This window comes from Atta colombica, unplaced genomic scaffold, assembly GCF_001594045.1.
Source record: "Atta colombica isolate Treedump-2 unplaced genomic scaffold, Acol1.0 scaffold106, whole genome shotgun sequence".
NCBI lineage: Eukaryota > Metazoa > Arthropoda > Insecta > Hymenoptera > Formicidae > Atta > Atta colombica.
Window position 1 is genome coordinate 459,115 of NW_017259191.1, and position 22,669 is coordinate 481,783.

General features: G+C 30.6%; 1 protein-coding gene across 1 annotated transcript in view; it reads right to left on the minus strand.

Moving 5' to 3' along the window:
• Window positions 1-22,669, minus strand: part of LOC108691758 — a 94,725-nt gene that overhangs the window by 58,672 nt on the left and 13,384 nt on the right. Inside the window, exon 4 of the mRNA XM_018199651.1 lies at window positions 6,087-6,190. Within this exon, the coding sequence (XP_018055140.1) occupies window positions 6,087-6,190 (104 nt within the window). The remainder of the gene's footprint in view (window positions 1-6,086; window positions 6,191-22,669) is intronic.

The following is a 22,669-nucleotide window of genomic DNA, read 5'->3' on the forward strand; positions in this document are numbered from 1 at the left end:
TATATATATATATGTACTTTTTTGTTCTTATTGGGAATAGTTAGAGAAATCATATTATGTAAAAAAATTCATAAAATTCTATTTAAAAAAGCGAAGTTGATCTGAAAAAGTTTATTAACGCCTCCACTTATAAAAAAAAATTTATGCACTATGTTCTTCTCAAAGTCATGCAATTTTTGTATATACTAGAACGTAATAGACGCGCACTTCGCGAGCAATTTTATCATTATATAGGGTAAGTTTGGACAAAGCGCTCGTGTGTAGATAAAACGGACTACTGAGTTGAAAAGTCTTCATTTTGCAATTTTCACAATAGTTAACAAAATATTTTATTAATTAAATATTATTTATTGCCGAAATTGGTTTTCAATAATTTTTTCTTAAATATTATCAACTTTATAGGAAAATTGCATGAGACAAAAATTGTTTATTTTTTTCTCATAGAATTCTAAGAATTAAAAAAAAATTTTTTATCAACTTTTTAGTAGTTGCAGTTTTTTATATTTGCAGTTTTATATTTCTTTTTTTTCCAACATGAGAAAATACGTATTAAAAAATTCTGAAAAAATTTTCAGAATTTTATGAGAAAAAAATTAAAAAATATTCCTCTCACTTTTTTTTTCTAAAGTTGATAGTATTTGAATAAAAAATATTGAAAATCAATATTCAACGATTTTTAGTAATTAATATCTTAGCAATTATTGCAAAATGTGATAAAGCAATTATTGCAAAATGTGAAAAATTTTTCAATTCAGTTTAGTTCGTTCTATTCACACACAAGCGCATTGTCAAAACTTACCTTTGTCAAAACACACACACACACACACACACACACACACACACACACGCGCGCGCGCGCGCGCACACACAACACATTTACAAGATGTCTCAAAAAGAACGGAACTCCTGAATATCTCGAAAAATATAAGTTTTACAGAAAAGTATTTCAGACAAAAGTTATAGAGTTCAAAAGGGATCTACATATTTATGATCTTATGTTATGTAGTATGATGCAGTATGGTGACCAGGTCACATCGTTTTTTTTAAAATGGTACATCCTATTTTTGATTGCGGAATCTAATAGCTGATGTCAAAAACTTTTTAAAACACAATAAAGTAATTTTTCATAAAGTACTTTTTGAATTGTAAGGCCTGACAGTACTGCTGGCATTAGCATTATATGAGGTGTCCGAACGACGACTAAAACTTCTTGTTCAGAATCATGGATAACATTTATTAACATCAAGATCATTGGAGTTTGTTTCTCTTATTTTCATTTTTTTATATAAAAATAAAAATAAAAGAAACAATCTCTAATGCCGACGATACTGTAACCTTCAAGTTTTATAACTAACTCAAAAAATACTTAATGAAAAAATATTTTCTTATAGCATTTTGGAAAGTTTTCGATACTAGCTGTTAGATTCTGAAATCGAAAGTAGGATGTTCTATTTAAAAATATCGATATAATCTTGATCTGATCTTGGTGATTATTCAAAATCGAATAAGATCAGTGAATAGATCTTTTCGAACCCTACAACTTTTATCTAAAACATTTTTCTGTAAAATTTATATTTTCCGAAATATTCAAATATCTACAAAATCAATTCTGTATCTTGAAATAAGGTGAAAATTATAAAAGTGAGTGAATTTATTAGAATATTTTTTCAAGAATTATTTCATTGGTCAACATCTAAATTTGCTCACTTTTGTAATTTTCATCTTGTTTAAAGATACAGAATCGATCTTTTGACCTTTTATTGGAACACCTTGTATATGTATGTGTACCTCAATTAATAATTACTTTTAGATAAACCGTTTCAACATATGTTACACTAATATTAAATCTTCAGAAATGTTGAATCACAGCATAACAAAATATAAAAAAGATGTAATAAAACTATTTGATGATAATTAAGGTAATGTCTTGTCAATGTTATGATTCAATATTCAAGAACATTGGTTCAATATTTATTAGTTCAATATTGGTTAATATAAAAAATAAATAAATAAATATGTATTTCCAAAAATATTAGTTCCTAAATTAATTTATATATAAAGCTTAAAAAATTTATTTTATTTACTTTCATCTTGCAGCTTTTTTTAAGAATTTTCTAAAAATCATTTTTATTAAAATTCAAGAGAATTTCATAATACTGTGCTTCTATTATATACTACAAAATTTTCATTTATGAAAAAATTACCTCATTACATCTCTCTCTCTCTCCTTCTCTTCCTGTTTCTGCCTTTCCACCCTTCCTCGCTTTCTCTCCCTCTCCCTCTCTCTCTCTCTCTCTCTCTCTCTCCCTCTCTCTCTCCTTACAGATGAAAAAATACATTTGCAATTATTTCACTTCTTTTTCTACTACAAAAGGAAGTCTTTCATTGGATGGAAAAAAACCAGTAAACATACGTAATAATAATATTTGTATATTTTAAATTTATTACTTTAATTACGTTTAATTAACCGCTATATAGTTTTATATTTAATACTATATATATAATTTCAAATTTAATTAATTTCTTTCTTGTCTTTCATCTCCTTCTCTTTAGTCGTCTTTCTGTTTCCTTGCAAATGAGCAAACATTTATAAATATCTTATCTCATTTATTCTCTATTACAAAAGAAAATTCTCTATTATGGTAAAAAAAAACCTTTAAATATATGTAATAACAAAATTCATACTTCTTAAATCTCTTACTTTAATACTCATTAATATGCTGTTGTATTGTCATCCGATTTCAATTTATTTCCATTTAAGTTATATGTGTTATACATACAATTAGTTCTTTCGATCTTATATTTATCATTCCTTTCTTAAACTTTCTTTCAAAATTTTTTTCTTATCTATTTTTTTTGTTTTTTTCCATTCCTTGTTATTCAATATCACAATATTTTTTTCTCAGATATTGTTAACAGTTACAGTAATATAGAACAAAAATTACAAATAAAATACAACACAAAGTATTAATTCTTTATAATAAAATATCGAGTAAAAGTTAAAATATTAATGAATAATGAACTTATCTGAAACAATCTTAACGTTCAAGAGAAAAAAGAAGCAGGAACAGAATCAACAAAATTAAGAAACTTATTCAACAATTGTAATAATTTTACAATTACACCATTAATCCTTTTATAATATTTATTAATCGATATATTTAACCTTCAATACACAACCATCAAACGCGCAATCTCTGCAATGACAGTCTCTCTCACAAAGTAAGCACAGCAAGAGAATCAATCGGCATCAAAAAGAGACAATGATATTTCATTATATTCGATTCTCTATCTAACATCTCCTTTTTTAGAAAGGAAAAATTTTTCATGCAACTTATAGTTTACCAAATCTTTCTAGGTATGCAAGTTATATGCCTCACTTTGTCTTCGAACATAATTTTAGTTACATTTTGACGAACGATCCCTGTTGAAAATTCTTGTAAATCAGATCTTAAAAGAGTTGTATATGATCAATCAAGATTATCAAATGAACGTACATGATCATATAAGAATCTTATATAATTTGTTCATGAATCTCACCAATCTTCAATGATCTTAGGAATTTGGAATGAATCGTACACGATGATTTATATCACAATGAAAAGATCTTGCCTTAGTCATATAAGAAACTTTAAAAGATAGTTTCTTTACAGGATCATCCAAGAACATGGTATTAATTATATATGATTCTGAAGTGTTTCATGAAAGATCATTTATCAGTCTTAAGAAATAATAGATACGGAATAATTTATTTTCCAAGTTGATACAAGAAATCTGGCATAATTGTACAGGATAGCAATGAAAAGATCTTGCTTTGATCTTATAAACTTAAAAAATAATTTCTTTACAGAATCATCCAGGAATATGGTATTAATTATGTATGATTCCTAAGTATTACATGATAGATCATGATAGATCAGTCTTAAAAAATATATACACACAACAGTTACAAAATAATTTATTTTTTAAGTTGGTGCAGGAATCTGGCATGAATCGTACACGAATTATAAGCAATGAAAAAAATCTTGTCTTAACCCCTATGAAACTCTTAATCGCAATGAAAAGATTTTAATTGCTAATTTAGCCTAATAAGATAATCTTAAGAAATAATTTTTACATATAATTAATAATTTCATGATCACTTCAAAGTAATAAAAGTATCGATCATTCCAGTAAATATAATATAATGGAATTAATGAATGAACAGAAAGAACTAGATTAAATATACGAAATAAAAAAGAATTAAGAAAAATTTAAAAATAGATATGTTAAAATACTAAAGATGACTGAATATACAAACGTTGAAACGTATATTATCATTGTCTAATGAATTGATAAATTAGAACTTCACTGTAATAACTGGCGTAAGCTTTTCATCTCCTTTCTCAAATTAAGTTTGATTTAGTTGAGAAGCCGTTATTAATTTGTAAAATAATAAAAAGAATTAATTTTTAACCAAAATGAATTCTTTTAAATCTCATTCAATTCCTTGCTTGTTCCATTCTATTTACTGGGATACGAACAATAAATCACAAAATTCCAATAGTATTCTTGTAATATTTTCATAATGACACTCCAGTTATATTCTTGCAAGATTCACGTTTCATGTGCGCAAAATTCAGGTAATCTGCGCGCAAGATTCATATAATATATGTGTAGAAGTCATGTAATATGCTTATAAGATTCATGTAATATAGGTGTAAGATTCATGCAAAATTTTTGATTTACTTACATAAACGATATATTCTTATACGACATTGTATGTTTTTGCCCGCGAAATTCGTATGTGAAAATTCTCTTGGAAGATCTAATAAGAATTTGCAATAGGGATCATTATTACGGCATTCCACAAGTGATTATTACATTAATTAATTTGATATTTTATGCAATCGATAGCTGCAATGTAGCTGTGCTATCTTGTTACTTGTATCTTGTCTCTTTTACGAGAAACTGTTTTGTTATGATTAATCTTGTTTATAGTTATATTGTAATTGTGATTATTTCTCAACATGGAACGGTGCGGCGCAAAAATTAACAAAGATATGCTCAAGAAATTGTTCAAAACATGTATCAAATTATTGAATACATGAAGGAAGTCAAGTTGGAAACTTGTCAGGTCGCGGATACCTCATGAAAATTAATTCGGAAGAAGTGTCCTTATCGCTGTATTTGTTTTCAAAGACTCGGAATATCTTAACGATGCTAAGGCGCTAACTAATGTGGACAAGTTAAGATGCTAAGAACTTTCAAGACGAATAAAGATTTTACAACGTAGGATTCTCCAATTTCGCTTGCACATTATAAAAAGAAATTTATCTTCCTGAACTTTTATTCCACTTTCTCTTAGAGAAATGCAATCGAGAGACGCCGATAATCTCTAGCGCATTCGCCAGAAATTCGATTCTAGTTTTCTTTCGTGAGTCTATTTGACTCGATGTTTCGGATATAACCTTAATTGCTCCGGCAATTGTCACAAAAATAATGAGAAATTAACGAGAAATCTTGGATATCCATCATAGTGTCTTATTTATTTGCATTCAATGAAAAAGAATCGCTCACTCGTGTTTACAACTTGTATATATCATCTGGCTCAACGGAATATATATAGTAGTAAGAGAGAGAGCGTTGAGAAATATTTTAATATTGCTATCAACTCTACAATTCCATACATGGATCACATTCGACCGTAACTACACCGGAGCTCATTATACAAAGAAGAATAATATTAAAAACGTTAAGAAAAAGCACAACAACCAGAACAAGAGTTTCAATTTTTCCTTTCTTTTATTATTGTACATTTCGCGTTCCTGCTTTTTATTCGCAACGCAATAACTTGACGGTATTTTTATTAGAAACTATGAGGAATAATTGGGGAATCTAATCGGGGAATCTCGCAGAGAATCTCGATTTTCTTGGATTTTTTGTAAAGCAAAAAGAAACAAAAAAAAAAAGATAAAGACAAAGAGAGACGAAAAAATATTTTGTGGGAAAGGGAAAAGGAGTACAGATCAACGGGATTCGTCACACGCGTAACGAAGTTCCCGCTATACGGCGTACAATTTATAATTGGATTCGATTGTACTTACATTGATTCCCTTCTTGCGCGCCGAATGCAACCAACATTTTTGCCAATGGTCTGTTGTTGCTAAGGACAGCAACATCCAATGGAGACAAGCCGTCGCTGTTAACGCTGTAAACGACACGAGATACCAAATCACATGGGTTGGTAAGTAAAGTTTAATTTTAAATTCTTTTTTCAAAGAAAAAAGAGGATAAAGTGGAAATGTAGCGAAATAGTAGGATATATAGATCGGTTCTAAATAAGTATGTATTAGGGCATATACGTATATGTGGTGTGCGTACGTGCGTGCGTGTGTATGAAGATCAAGGAGGGGAAAAGGGGTTTTATTCATCTTCTCTCTCTTTCATCCGTTCTCCTAACTCGTTGTCCTCTCCGACCCGTTGTAGAATGCAATCCTCTCTTTCCCACACGTTACTATATTTACACAGTATTCGCGCTATCTCCTTCTCCCGTTGCACTCTCTCTTCAACTTCCACGTTCTTTTCTTCTCGCTTGTTATTTTATTAAATAGATGTGATATTTGTTTTACAATATTTTAAATGATATGACTTAGCATGATTAAATATGATTTTAATTTAGCAACTAATAATATTTTTTTTTAAATAATATACTACAAATAGCTGAGCGTTCCTAATTATTGAATTATTATAAAACTATTATTGAGTAGTTATCGAATACCTATTAAACTATATACATATTATATATACTATTTTGCTATCATTATATATTCTTAATTGCAGCGGGAAGATTCGTCCCCACTCGTTCCTAATAAGCAAAAATAGAAACGTGCAAGTCTCAAAGTGACAAGCAGATGAATCATAGAAGGAAGCAAAAAAAGTATTTTATGTAGAGGAAACTCAGAAAGAAATAGAGATCAGAATTACAACTTTTTATTATTCAATTTTTATTTTAATTTGATTAACTTATTTGTGGAAATATCGCGCATCTTCTTATCACATATAATTCTAAATCGCTGAATAGAGGCAAGAGAAAAAGGAGACCAAAAATAATTTAAAAAGTTGAGTAATATATTTAATTCTCAGTACACACTCTCTAAATCTGAAACAGTGGTTAATTATTAATATTAGTGCCAAGTATGCCACTGGTAATCAATGAAATGTGAGATCCCTAACCTAACTTTACTAATCTTTATGGTGTAATCTAACTAACCTTGTTTTAGTGCTTAAATTCAATGAATATAATATTAGAAGATTGAAATTAACGTGCAAATATCAATATTTTAGTTATATAATGCTCAAACATTCTTCCTTTTTTAGTTGAACTTCATTGATTATCAGTGCAAAGCCATTTGGTAATTAGTGACTATTCACTGATTCAGATTTAGAGAGCACACTTCAAAAAAGTCCCAATCTATTCACATTAGGATATGGATGTAACTCCACGTTTTCTTTTGCTTGTATTTCAGATTGTAGTGCATCGATTTTAATTAATTTTTTTAATCTATTGTTTGAAGACTGAAAAAAAAAAAAGAATTTTTGAATTAGAAAGTCTAAAATGTCGTAGTACAAACGATACTTTGCAATAGGTGAAAAGGGATGGAAAAAAAGACGAATTTTTCCAAAATCTCATCTTTTTGTCAAAAATAAATGAAAAAAGATTTTATTAGTGATGAATCAACAGCTAATAAGTTGAACTTTAAGAAATTATAAGCGTTTTTGCGATTTGTAAAAATATATTTTTTTTGCAAACTGAAAATGAATGATTTTCATTTTGCAATTTTTATGGAAACTAATCATAAACCGAAAATCTTTGAATTTTGATAAAAATAAATAAAAAGATGATCCTATCGTTCTTCTATGATAAATATTAATATAAATATTAACAATTTACTATTATATTTAATATTAATAATTACAATAATTATTAATAAAATTATTAATAAAAATCGCTTAAGAAATGGCGACTTTAAAGGGAAAAGTATTACCATATATTTAAAAAAATAGCCTATAGAAAAAAATTGCAATTTTGCAATAATGTATAAAATATTATAGCATCATGAATATGCATACTGGTTTCTAGAACATTTATATAAGAAAAAATCAACAATTTAATGATATCAAATTTTACCGGATATATTCCCGGATACTAATGATATTCAATTATCTGCTCGGATAGTAAAAAAATCGGACACCAGATATTTTCTGACATCCCTACTCTTTACTATATTAGATACTGGATCATGGCGCATTTGCCGCAGAAGATATTAACGAGAAAGAACAAGAAATTTTTTCTAATATTAAGAATACAATAAAATTGACTTAAATAATTTTTTATGATGTGCACTCATGATTAAAATCATAAATAATCCAATTAATCATTTCTATTTATATTTCAACTTTGCAATAAGTATGAGTTTTCTGACGTTGTATACACAAAGTTAGGGTAACTCCAATGCACTTTATACTGTACAGTGACGTAGCTAATGGTTTCAAATATGTATGAAAAGCTGTGCTGTATAAAAAAAAAAAGAAAACATGTAAATAGACTTTAGAAAAATTCGTAACGTATAAAATGCATAAGCAAAACTTTATAAAAATTGAACTTTATAAAAATTGAATAAACTTATTGTCTCTCGCCTCATCCTGTTGAATTGGAACGTAATAATGTATAGCGTGAGACATTTTCAAGGATAACATACTCTGGTACACACATAGTACAGTAGTAATCTATAAAGTAGAAGCGGTTCACTATTGATCAAAGAGCGAATCATGCGCTATCCAAGCGAATATCTATATTGACGATACATGGAATCAATCACTATTCGATATATTTTCATAATGAAGGCAACAGTTGTCGAACAATTCAATCGTACATTGAAGACAGAAATGTAAAAACAGTTTACATATATTTACAAATTATTAATCATGTATTCATCTATTTGTCATGTAAAGTATCATTTTTAAAGCGCGAACTATTTATTCACATTCTGTAATAGAATCTTTATAAGTTTTATAAAGTTTTTATAGCATCAATTTTATTGATAACACAACTTTTGGCGTAAAAAATTATTTAAATTATTTAAATTCTTTACTCATATATACTCTGTTTACATACTGACACAATTTAAAGTTTACATACTCCATGCAATATTCCAGTTCGACCATAAAAAACAGTTGATGGCTTCATGCGAACATTAGAAAAAAAAACAGTTAATTGCGGGGATCAAATAAACAAATTGACAGAATCATTGTTGGATTCGTATCTTATAATTTGTCTGTATTTGCATTGAAAGTGACTCGATTAAGATTGAAACGTTTGTAATAGATTGTACAATTGTTATTAACAATTTAATTATTTAAAAAACAATAAAAAAAGGGGCAAGGAGCCAAAAATTATGTATAAAATTAAACATCGTTGATATAGAAGTTTGAACATAAGTAAAAGAAACAATTATATTCTTTAATTGATTTAATACAATATGCTAGCAATAAACAAACAGACGTTTTCGATCGTGATCATTATCAATTAAAAACATATAATATTACAAATTACGTATAAACAAAAACATAAACAACATAATATAAATTTATACTTCACTCTCTCTAACAAACGTTGGTAACATAAAAACGATTATCATCTTGTTCACAGCTATAATGTAGTTTAGAAAAAGTCGTCACATAACAATAATTAATTGCAATCAATCATTGAATTGTTTGAATAATGACAGATAATTGTAGTCAAACAATGATTAGCTTGAATAATGTCCTTATGTATAATGTAAATCAGAATATAACGCAAGAAAATGAATTTAGTCCTGTAGATAAAATATGCTATACAAGAATTATGTCAGCAAGATTACAATAAAAAGAAGAAACTGATATGAGATTCTTTCGAATGACATTTATTCAATTATTAACAGAGATTTGACAAAAAAGGTGACTCAAGGGCTACATGTACTTACGAGATGGAAGGGCAATGGTTTCATCAATGAACTTACTTATAAAAGATTACTGACATCAGATGGCAATATTCCTAGAGCATATGAATTGATTAAAATTCATAAAGCTGGTAACTTATTGAGAGTAATTGTATCATCTATAAATAGTCTACTATATGATTTTTTCCTTACTTACACAACATTATCATTAAGAGCATAAGCACAAGCTCTCAACTATATAAAAGACAGCTTCCATTTAGTAGAAAAATTATGGCATAGTTTTCGACTAATTATTTTATTTTTCGATTCTAATTATATTTTGGCTTCTTTGGATGTTGTGTCTCTCTTTATTAATGTACTTGTGGATTTGGCATTAAATAGTGTTGAGAAAAGATGGGACCATATTTTCACAAAAACAAGCATTCCAAAGGATGAATTTATTATTGCTGTTAATTTTGTCTTAAATTCTACTTTTTTTTTTGCCTTTAACAATAAGTTTTATAAATAAGTTTTTGATATTCCAATGGGTTTACCGTTGTTCTTCTATCATTATTAATTGTAATGCAGGATTTGAAAGAAGTTGCCATCACGAAATTATATAAATCATTATTTTTTTACTACAGATATATCGATGACATTATTCGCACTTCCATCTGATAAGATCAATGACACAAAACTTTTAATTTCTTTACATACACAATTACAATTTACTATGGAGGTTGATATTGACAATAAATTGAATTTTCTTGACACAACTTTAATTATTAAATTATTAATAGTACATAACTTAAATTATTAATATATTCTTAATATATTCTGTGATAATAGAATTATTTTTAATACATATTATAAAACAATATTTTCTGGAAGGTTCCTTAATTCCCATTCCAATCTTTGTCACAAAAGAGGCACAATTATCAGTTTTGTAGATAAAATAGTTCTATTACCACATCCTCGATTTCAACATAATAATCTAATAGAAGCAATTCATATTTTTTCCTTAATAATGGCTATCCTTTCTCTTCTATTTTTTTCTACAATAGAAAAATGATTAAAATTTCACATATATAATAAACACATATTATACACAATCCACAAATCAAAGAAAAATTTTTCACAATTTCTTACGTTAGTCCAACTACGAAAGTTTTTCATTTATATCCAACATGATTCATTGTAAATTATTAGTATTCTCCATTATCAATACTTTAAAAAGTTTTATAAAGAAAGGAAAGAACAAGAATTGCTTTCCACTCAATGTGGAATATATATAAGATTTCATGTGGTCACGAAGTCAGTTATGTTGACCAAACAAAAATTGATAATATGTGAACATATTTCAGATATCAACAAAAAAACGGGTTCTCCATCAATCATATCCGACCACTATATCAATTTGAACCACAATTTCAGAAACGAAGTGAAGATTTTAGATTATAGTGAATCTTCTCATAATAAGAGATTGATATTTGAAATGATTCATATAAAAAGGCAAAAACAGGGCTTAAATAAACAAAACAATATAGAATCTTTGTCTCAATTCTATCTACAGATTATCCAATCCCCCCTCGTAATTCTTCCTTTTCTTTATGTACATCCTCTACGCCTTCATCTACTTCTATCCCCTCTTATTTCCATTTCCTACTAATTTCCAACATAATCTTTTCCTTCCTTCTCTGAATGTCAATTTTTTATTTCATTATGTCTCGTAACACCGAAGAGACAATACATTATTTTACTTTTTATCGCATTGTCTCTAATTTTAATCGACTTTCTATGCCAGAAACACTTTAGTTTTTGACTAAAGAAATTTTGATTTTTTACATCAAAGATATTTATTCATATTAATTTTAGCTATTATTAAATTATAAATTCATATAATATATAGATATACATTTTATAAATTTAACTTTTATTAATTTTTGCACAATGTGTTATCTCAATGTATTATATTGTCTGGTTTGCTATTCATATTAATTTCTTCTTTTTATTGTAACAATAATCTTGCGCTGATATAATTTTTTCTTGTATAGCATATTTTACCTACGGAACTAAATTCATTTTCTTGCGTTACATTATATTCTCTGATTTATATTATATCTAAGGACATTATTCAAGCTAATCAATGTTCGACTACATTATTCAAGCAATTCAATGATTGATTGCAATTAACTATTGTCATGCGTCGACTTTTTCCAAGCTACATTATAATTGTGAACAGGATGATAATCGTTTTTATGTTACCAGTGTTTGTTAGAGAGAGCAAATAAATATAAATATATATTATTGTATGTTTCGTGTTTGTTAGAGAGAGCAAATAAATATAAATATATATAATATTATTGTTTCATTTTTATCATTTTTTAATATTATGTTTTTGACATTGATAATTCAATCATGATCAACATTTGTTTGTTTATTGCTAACACATTGTATTAAATCAACTAAAGGCTATAAGTATTTCTTTTACTTATGTTCAACCTATAACTCTATTACTTACTTTACTTACTTACTTTTACTTTAACTTTTATAAAAACGATGTTTAATTTTATAAAATAATTTTTGGCTTATAATCCCTTTTTCTTTATTAAATAAATTTTAGAGTTTTATTACTAATATTTTATTACTAATAAATTTTAGAGTTTTATTACTAATAGACGCTTTTTAAATTTTAGAGTCTTATTACTAATAGACATTTTAATTATTCAACTTTTGAACGGTAAAAAATACACCAACAATTATATCAGTATCTGACAGACCACTATCATGTTTCAGCTAATTCTATAATAAGTCCTTATAATGAAGGATGTACGCAAACTATGTATAGTATGTACGTATGTACGTACATACATACATACATACATACATACATACATACATACATACATACATACATACATACATACATACATACATACATACATACATACATACATACATACATACATACATACATACATACATACATACATACAACGGAGTAATAAGAAGACACATTAAACTACTTAATTCTAGATTACATTTGGAAATAATATCCTACAATAAAACTTGTGTAATTTTCGCAATTAATCGTCACTTGAAATCCGGTTATCATTATGTATCTTTTGACAATAATTAAAATGTCGTGTTTTCAGTCAAAATAGCAATTAGTTATCAATTGAAATTCGATTACGCCTATGTATCTCTTGGCAAAATTTAAATCGTTAGTTTTCTAGAGTGTGGACAAAACGTTAGTATTAAATTATAAAACTATTGTACAATTTGAAATGTTCAACTGAATTTAACTATTACTTTGATATATGTTATATTATATTAATCGAGTTAGATTTCAAATTGTGCGCAAAACTGAACTTATGAGTAGATAGAACAATTTATAAAATATTATATCTTGTACAATCTTTTTAACAAATTATCCATTCTCTTTCAGTAAATTTGAATTCTAATGTGTAGACTAGAACATCTAGCTTATAATTTATATTATTTCATTTCAGTTCGACTTTTGAATATTAGACATAGAATGATAATGTAAACTGAAGAGAATCTCTGATAGGAGACACGTAAGTAAAGGAAGTGAGAGAAGATATTAGGAGGAGGATAATAGTAGGAGTAGATCATAGGCTTCAGGTAACGATTTCATTTCGCTTTGTTTGTTCAATGTATTTTTTTTGCTTCTTAATGAAGATCATCTCCAAGATCAACCTTTTATTCGACGGTTCGTCAAGAATTTTAACTTCATCTCAATTGAAATTATGATTTTGTGTAATCCGATAATTTGAAATTACAGAGGGAGAGGCCATCTTTTTATTATGTCATTAATATGTTCCGATATTCTCGTTCTTTCCTTTTCGTTGGCTTATATAGGATCACAATCATGGTAAGAAATTTTATAAATTGATCAGCCATTATATCAAGAGTATCTTTGTCAATATAATATATTTGTTTAATTTATTCAAACAGGAACAGAAAACGCCAATTTGAAATTAATGGCAATATGTGAAAAAGATTCACAATCAGATATAATAAAAGGAACAGTAAGTTAATGATTAATTTCAAATCGTTGAGTGAATCGTGGAAAATATAAAAAGAAGTGGATAATAATTCTTTAGTAGTACATTAATCATATCTATAATTTTTCTGGTGAAATTTAGGATAAAACAATATAATTCTATCTATATATAGAGAAAACTACAGATCACACCTCTTTTGTGACATATTGGATGTTGTGATTTAAAATTCAAATTCCTTTCGGAAAAGGTGGGTTTTTTATCAAAAAAATTCGTCTTTAGAAATATGGATGTTTTTCGAGATGCCCCATCTCTTGCATATATCTTCTATAACAAGTTTTGAAGGAACATTCGTAAAAAATGAAATATCTTGTTGCAATGTAAGTGTGAACCGGGGAAAATAACTGTTTTCGCGCGATTCACTCGACAATCTTTATTTTCTCTCGGAGGGATACACTCGACACTCTTATTGCAAGGCTGTTCGCTTTCTCCAACAACCTAACTCAAGCTCGGACAGGATCCTCTCGCCGCGCTCCTCACGCCACTCTTCTCTTCGTAACCCTGGTCAGTAATAGTATCCGAGAGTGAGTTAATATCATGTAAAATCAACTTCTCTCTGTGGCTGTGACCATGTTTCGGCTACAACCGTAAATGTTTACATTAAGTCAATGCACATGTAGCAATCAACTTCGTTGTGGCTACGATCACATCTCGACTACAACCGTAAATGTTTACATTACTTTTGAATTACCAACTTTGTAGGACTCGCAACTATTTCAGAACTGTGAATCGTGATCCATATTCGTGGTTTCATATTGTTAGCGGCAACTGTCCGTCCTCGCTTATGTCTTTCCATCTTGTAAGGGTAGAAGACGTTAAGTCCTCGACCTTGTAACGGTCGTTAATCAATACCTTCCGAATTCGGAACAGCCCTTTATACTTCAGGTGAAGCTTTTTGTTATTGCTCATTGCCGGATCACTCGTGATCCGTACCAGTACCAGGTTATCTTCCTATCTCTCGTGACGGTGCACCGCTCTTTTTGCTCCTATTGACTCTGATTAATGTACGTTTTAACATCCTCATGCAATTCGTCCAATTCCAGCCGATAGAAAGTATAATATCTTGGACCTCAGATAGAAGGCAGACTTCTGCCATGCCCCGCGTCTCACATTCAATGAGCATCTTCATCGAGTTCATAGTATTAATGCTCTTATTATAGATCGTATTAAGAGCACTTTGGACCTGCTTCATCCCAATCTTTAGCGTCTTGTCCGGCAGTTGTGGTAGCCAACGCGTGCACAATTGTCTTGTTATACCGCTCGAGACTGCCCATTTACTCGGGGAGTGGCGACAGCATTCAATATACTTAATACGCTTCACAGAACATCCGAAACGCCTGGGAACGCAGTGCCCCTGTCGCTCAATTTAATGGGTACTCCAAACAAATAAATCAGATTAGTTAATATCTTTAAGACGTAACACATCTTCTGACTTTTCACCGCTTTGATTATGGTGAACCTAGTGAATGCGTCCACGATAACTAGGAGGAACTTATTCTTTTTCTGGTTAATCTCAAAAGAGCTTACATGATCAATGTGTACCGTGTGAAAAGGCACTAGTTCTCAACAATGTTCAGTTTATACTGCCTCTATCGTGCACTTATAATACGCAATGCAAACAGGCGCGAACATATTTGTTTACAAACCGCCTCATTCCAGTAATTCCTCTGGATGTGCTCCAACGTTTTTCCACTCCTAAGTGGCCAGCATCATCGTGACACAATCTACAAATCTGCATCCACGCATCCTGCGACACTGCCTTTTTACTGTCATTAGTTAGGCGACGATATACCTTACCATTATGCACTAAATACTCATCAAAATAATGTTTGGTCTCACGCATTGGTTTCTTAACTAATAAGATCATTCGCATCCGAGCTAGTTGCTCATCTTGCAACTGGGCAGCAAGTACCCAGTCAGCTTCAGTGATATAACCTGTAAAACTACACTAACCTTCCAAAACTTGATTGCGCATTCGCGTACGCCATCCTAGATCCAGCACGGTATTCGATCTCAAACGTATATTGCACCTCCAACCACCATCGACCAATCTGTGGCAGCAGGTCTCTTTTTGCAAAAATTGCGCGTAACGCATTACAGTCCGTTATATTATAACTTTAAAGTATTCCCAACACATACATTCTGAAATGTCACAAAATCAATATGACCGTCATAGTCTCCAACTCGTACGAATGATAACATCTTTGGTCGGCTGTCATCTATTTACTAACTACTCGCTAAAGAAGCGACTGCCTGTATCTTGTCGTCATTTATCTGTAACAAAACGGCACCCACACCGCACTAGCATCGGTATGTATTTCAATTGACTTATTCGGATCAAAAATAATCAACACGGGTCAAATTTGTTCTTGATCGTGGAGAATGCCTGGTTTTGGTCTTTTCATCATGATCAAGGTTTATCCTTCCGGGTCAAGCGCACATTGGTTCAACTATGGTTGCAAAGTTCGCTATAAATCGCCGGAAGTAGCCGGCCAGCCCTAAGAACTGCCGCATTTGCTTAATTGACTCATACGCACGGCGTCTATCTTAGATAGACGGCGTTTTTCAGGTCAGATCTCTTGTTTACTAATCTCTCTACCTAAATACTCTATAGTCTCTGAAAAGAAAGAATAAAGTGTTCTTTCTCCAACTTGAGAGTTAGATTATGCGCTCGAAACATATCCAGGACCTGACGCAGTCGACGCATACCCTTCCCTATCGTTTTGGATGGTATGATAACGTCGTTTAGGAAAGGCCACCGAGTGGCCTTCCTTCGTTCAACACCTGAACCATCAATTTTTACATCATTTTAATTTAATTTTATTTAGTACAATGTATATTCATTGATACAGCGCTGGTCCTGCCTAAATCTCTCATTGACGACGAAACACAGTCGCCATAAAGCTCAGGTTAATACATTGTTGCCGCGCGTCTTCTGGAACAGTGCCGATGCGCATCATTCTGTCGTCGCATTCGAAAAGTTTATATCAATCATAGCCTCAAATTTATTACTAATCGCAGGCAATTGTTTAATCAGTATTTCACTGCTGCGTTTAATTATTATTACATGTTCCTGCTCGATGAAGTCATAATCGACAATAACATCGTACGTAAGATGAGATGACATTCGTACAATAACCGCGTTAACACGCGCTTGCGCGTGTCCATTACTCGGATATCGCAAAGAATCGATTAGTTACTAGTCACGATTTGCTCTCCAATACCATAATTACCATAATCCGAAACCTCTCAATACCACGTTTGATACCGACGTAACGACCATACCACACTTCTTGGCAACTGAAGCATGTAATAATGTGCAACCACTTCCAGTCGATTCTATAGTCCTATAAGTTTGTGGCCATTAAGTACTAATGCGCGTTTGTGGACCCCATCATATCATTAACAATATCCACATTTTTCTTTTGCGGATACATGGTCATAAGATGCCCTTTTCATCTACATTGTTCGCACTCAGCACGTGGTTCGCGACATTTCCTAGCAAAATGCCCTGTCTTTCCGCAATTAAAACATTTTACCGACTTTTGTTTGTTATTATCATCACTTATCTCGTCACAAGTAGAATTTTTAGTAGAATTTTTGCTCGTAGCTCCGTTATTCCGCCAATCACAGCGTTAACGAAATATTTATTTGGTATAGTATCTAACTTACGCAAATTACTTTTGAAAACAATAGTCACCTAATGACTGCCCGGGGGAACTCTCGTACAAGCGGTGATTATTCCTTAAATAATCTACTGAAAGGGACGAAAATGTTGCATCATTTCTTTCTTTGTTTCCGCCCATGTAACGGCTAGCTGAGGCCGTGTATTATACTATTGATGGGCATGCTCTTTTAATCTGCTTGGAATTAACCTCCTGATCGCTCAGCCATTCTAACTGTGCGCGGATAGCTTATCCATTGCTTGATCCATTTGTCGATTACCATATTATCCTTCTCCGAAAGGAGAAAACGAGGGAATCATTAACTCGATGGATACACGAACCATATCCATGCAATCGCCGATTCAGATTTTCCACCATGCGCTAATCTCTCAAAACGCATATCTTTTCTCTCCCTCTCGTCAGTTCGCGACGGAGAAGATGATCGTCTCTTAGTTTTGGACGAATCCCTTCCGGAATCGAAAGGACGACGCGACTTATGGCATCCCATCGTGCCTCACTTACTTATTATCAAATTATCAAATTTTCGATTCCGAGTGTTGTGACGGCATGTCGGTCCCGCTTCTGACTTGTAAGAAAATTTGTTACTACCTCGTTTGCGAAATTATTATAATAATTTTACTGCTCTATGATGACTACAACAATGCTGTATGTTCAATCGCCGTTCATCCACTTGCCTAAGATGATCTGCTCTTCCCTCGTCTCGCGCTCGTCACGTCGGTGGAAGATTCAAACTGTCGCGGGGCTGATTAATTTCCTTACATATATCACTAAAGTTAAGTTAAATAACAAAGATAGTACCATTTGGATTTTATTTTTTAATTTAATAGAACTTAATTTGATTAGTTAAAATTATAGCATCTCGGTTGTAATTTTTCATTTTGTTATGATTAGTACAAATCGAGACAGATTAATTCACAGCTTTATTCCGTACATACAATACGATGTATACAACAGGAGATCATAACGGATTGATTGTGATAGAAAAAGAACAGAGAGCCAGTAATAATCAAGATGGGAGACTCGACCTCAAGAATGAAGCAATAATCGAGCACTATGATCGGACGTAAAGGTATCGGATTCTCACATTTGATACATTTGTGTTTTTTGAGTAATAATTTTTGACAGAAAATTAAAGCTACCATTACTTGGAATAAGAAGACCTTCAATAAGAATATCCTTGAAGAAGAAAACTAAAACTATTAATAACTTAAAACTATTAATTAGGACACTTAAATTTTGTTCGAGAAGCACGTATATTTATATTGAATATAATACATTGCCCAAAATTTTTGAAAAAAAAATAGGAATAAACAGGCTTTATTATCGTAAGCACTGATTCCTTAGATAAAAAAAGTATTGTTTCGATATCATTAGAGTGTATTCTTATGATATGTGCCATTGCATAGTTTAAAGTAAGTTTAATGACAATTACACAGAAAAATTAACGCATATTTTGTAATAATAATTAAAATTCTACGTTGAATAGTGTCTAAAAAAAAAAAAAAATAAATGAATAATGTAAAAAAATATGAAAAATGTAAAAAAAATTGGAAACACACGAAAGAGAGCTCCAATACATCAGTCGATCAGTGAATAATTAACGCTGCAGTCATCGCAGAAAAAAAATTGTAAGGATATTACACTGTTGCATTAGCGTGGTGTTTCTCCACAAACGGCAAGCCCCAACAAGCGCATTCCCGATCATGGATAAATAGATATGTAAAAAAAGAGAACAGACCACTTTATTTAGAACACACGTTTTAGTGTAGCGATCTAATTAACATCTCACCGCAGAATCTATCTTCGCTCAGCTGTTCTTTATTTGGCGACATGCTCTTCACGTCTTTAATCGATATGCATGTGTGCGTGCGTGTGTGTGCGTGCGTGCGTGCGTGCGTGCGTGCGTGCGTGCGTGCGTGCGTGCGTGCGTGCGTGTGTGTGTGTGTGTGGATCAGAGTGTACTACTTTTGAAAAACGTCTCACGCAATAAACTATTACGTTCTAATTCAACAGGATGAGGCACACGAGAAACAGTAAGTTTATTCAATTTTTATAAAATTTTGCTTATACGTTATGTATTTTTCTGACATAACATCTATTTACATGTTTTCTTTTTTTTTTACAATACATCTTCTCATATATCTTCTTATACATCGAAACCTTGCTACATGTCTCATATCTTGATGAGTATATATGCATTGACATTGACAGAGTATAAGTTTCTGGATATTAGGATCGTCGTGGGATCTATGTCTCATATAAAAATTGCGATCGGCTTTGAGACGATGCATAATCGTGCCTCATGCAAAGTGGAAGGCGTTCATTGAGAGACATGCAAATATTGAGTGATTAATGCAATCAACTGTCTCATCATTATCATCACCGATTTAAGGGTAAATGTTCACTTTAAGAGAGCCTTCTCAGATGACCTTGACCTTGTGTTGCCAAGGTTATGACTTTGAATGACCTCAAAGTTGAGTGATAGTTTCCTTGTTTAAGAAAATAGATAGAATCTGATAGAAAAACTTTTTTAAGAACAAACAAATTGAATAAGGGATTTGGTTTCAATTTTCTGTATCCACTATCGTGAAATCCAGATACAGAACTTTCATCATAGTATATAATAAAAGAAATATTCGTGGTTAAATGAAAATATATCCTGAATTTCAGTTATACATTTCAGGTTGAGTGTCGTAATTTATGTTTAAATATTCATATACATCCTAATTTATAATGGTAGACTTCCGTCCAAACATCGAGCCACACATTCCTGATGCTGATAGCTTCTCTGTGCCTATTTCCTCTAAACTTTTTACATTATCCTATCGTGTCCTAAATCGTATTCTCGAAAAACTATCACTGCATCTCATTGAATACTGATCGTCTAATGACTTCTATCATGTTAAATCCGAAAATCCCATTTCATTCATGTTAATATTTTATCGTGTCTGGATTCGTTTTTTAAATAAACTAGCATTGTATATATCTGGTTGAATACTAATTTTCCGACGACTATCATGTTGAATAAGAAGACCCAGATTCATTTATGCAAATATCCTATCGTGTCTTAACGTTTTCTCGCTAAAGAATATGGAATATATCGCGTTGTATATAGTTAAATAACGATAATAATTTTAATAAGATTATCATATTCGAGTAAAAAATTTTTTGTGTACAAATATATATAAACATGCACAAACATATATGAACATTCATAAATGTATATCTATAATTATACATTTATGAATGTGAAATATATTTACACATCCTTCTTTCTTTTGTAAAATTACTGTTTGGTATAATAAAAAAAATAATAATAATGAGAAAACAAAAAATAATTATAAGTTATTTTTGTTTATCATAATAGGAATTACATAATCGCGATTAACTACGTTACAACGTGATCTATTAATGAAAACTTGATTCAATTTCATTGATTCAATCAGATCCCGTATTACGAACAATTATTCAATCAAGTTTTCCTGTTAGAAAATAATAAATAGTGAAAAGCGTTCTTATAATATATATCGTTCCTTAAAATAATCTTTATCTTATGTAATAAGATTTCTACATGATAGAATTGGAATCCCAGAATGAATTATAATTTACTAATTAATAAGGAAAACTTTTTATTCAATTGTATCAATTCGATCATATCCCATATCACGAACAATTATTCAATCAGGTTTTTCTGTTAAAAAATGATAGATGATGAAAAATATTTTTCATTTCGTTCTTTGAAATTACTTCTATCCTAAAATCAGGTTTCAACATGATAGGATTGGAATCACAAAATCGCGATGAATTATGATTTGCTAATCAATAAGGAAAATTTGATTCAATTGTATCGATTCCTATCCCTTAGCACTAATAATATTATTTAATCAAATTTTTTCTTTAAAAAATGATAGCTGGTAGCATTACATTATCTACATATCATCTTTTGAGGTAGCCTGTATCCTGAAATTATATTTCAACATGATGAAATTGAAATCACAGAATTGCAATGCATTATTATTTACTAATTAATGAGGAAAACTTGATTCAATTACATTGATTTAATCTGTCAGTATCTGATAAAATTTTAAATGTTTTCATAATATTCGCTATTAAAATGTATTGATTATGTTTTAGGTAAAATTCTATTAATTCTTTATTCAAACAGATAGAATGTATAATTAAAATTATATTGATCAAGGTACAAATTTGTCAATGTTAAATCATAACATTTATATAAGAAGTAAAATAGATACAATTTTATTAGTTCTAAATGTTATGAAATTCTGCCAGTTCGGATATAATTGTATACAACTATTGGTTACAATAATCAGTTATAAAGTTATCATATTTTGTGTAATATCTGATACAGTTCTATCTATTTTTTAAAGGGGGGTATAGTTGTCACTCGTTATTTGTGAAAAAGTTCTTAAGAAAGAAAGTTTAAAAAATGATTTTTTTTCATTATATAGAATAAAAATTTAATGCTTATTTTACGACTGTCGTCCATTCGAAGCGACTCTCACTTTACCTCCTCTCCTGCTAAGGGGCGATGTACGACTTTCCACGCGAAGCGGCTTCCACCCCACCTCCCCCCTGCTTCAGGGGCGCACAACTTCCACGAGAAACAACTTGATGAGAACTCGCTTCACGTGGAAGTCGTGCATCCTTAAGCCGGGAGGTGGCGTGGGATGGGATGGGAGTTGCTTTGTGCATGGAAGTTGTACGTATAAACAAGGGGGAAGTGGGATGAAAGTCACTTCACATGAAAAATAATTACGTAAGCAATGAAGGATATAGAATAGTTTTTAATATTATATAAAGCAGAAATGAAAATTATATTTTCAAATCTTTTTTAATATTGTAATAACAAACAACAGCTAAAACTTGTTGGAGGTTAGTCAGAGTCATAATCTTGGCAATATATGTTAAAGTTAAGGTC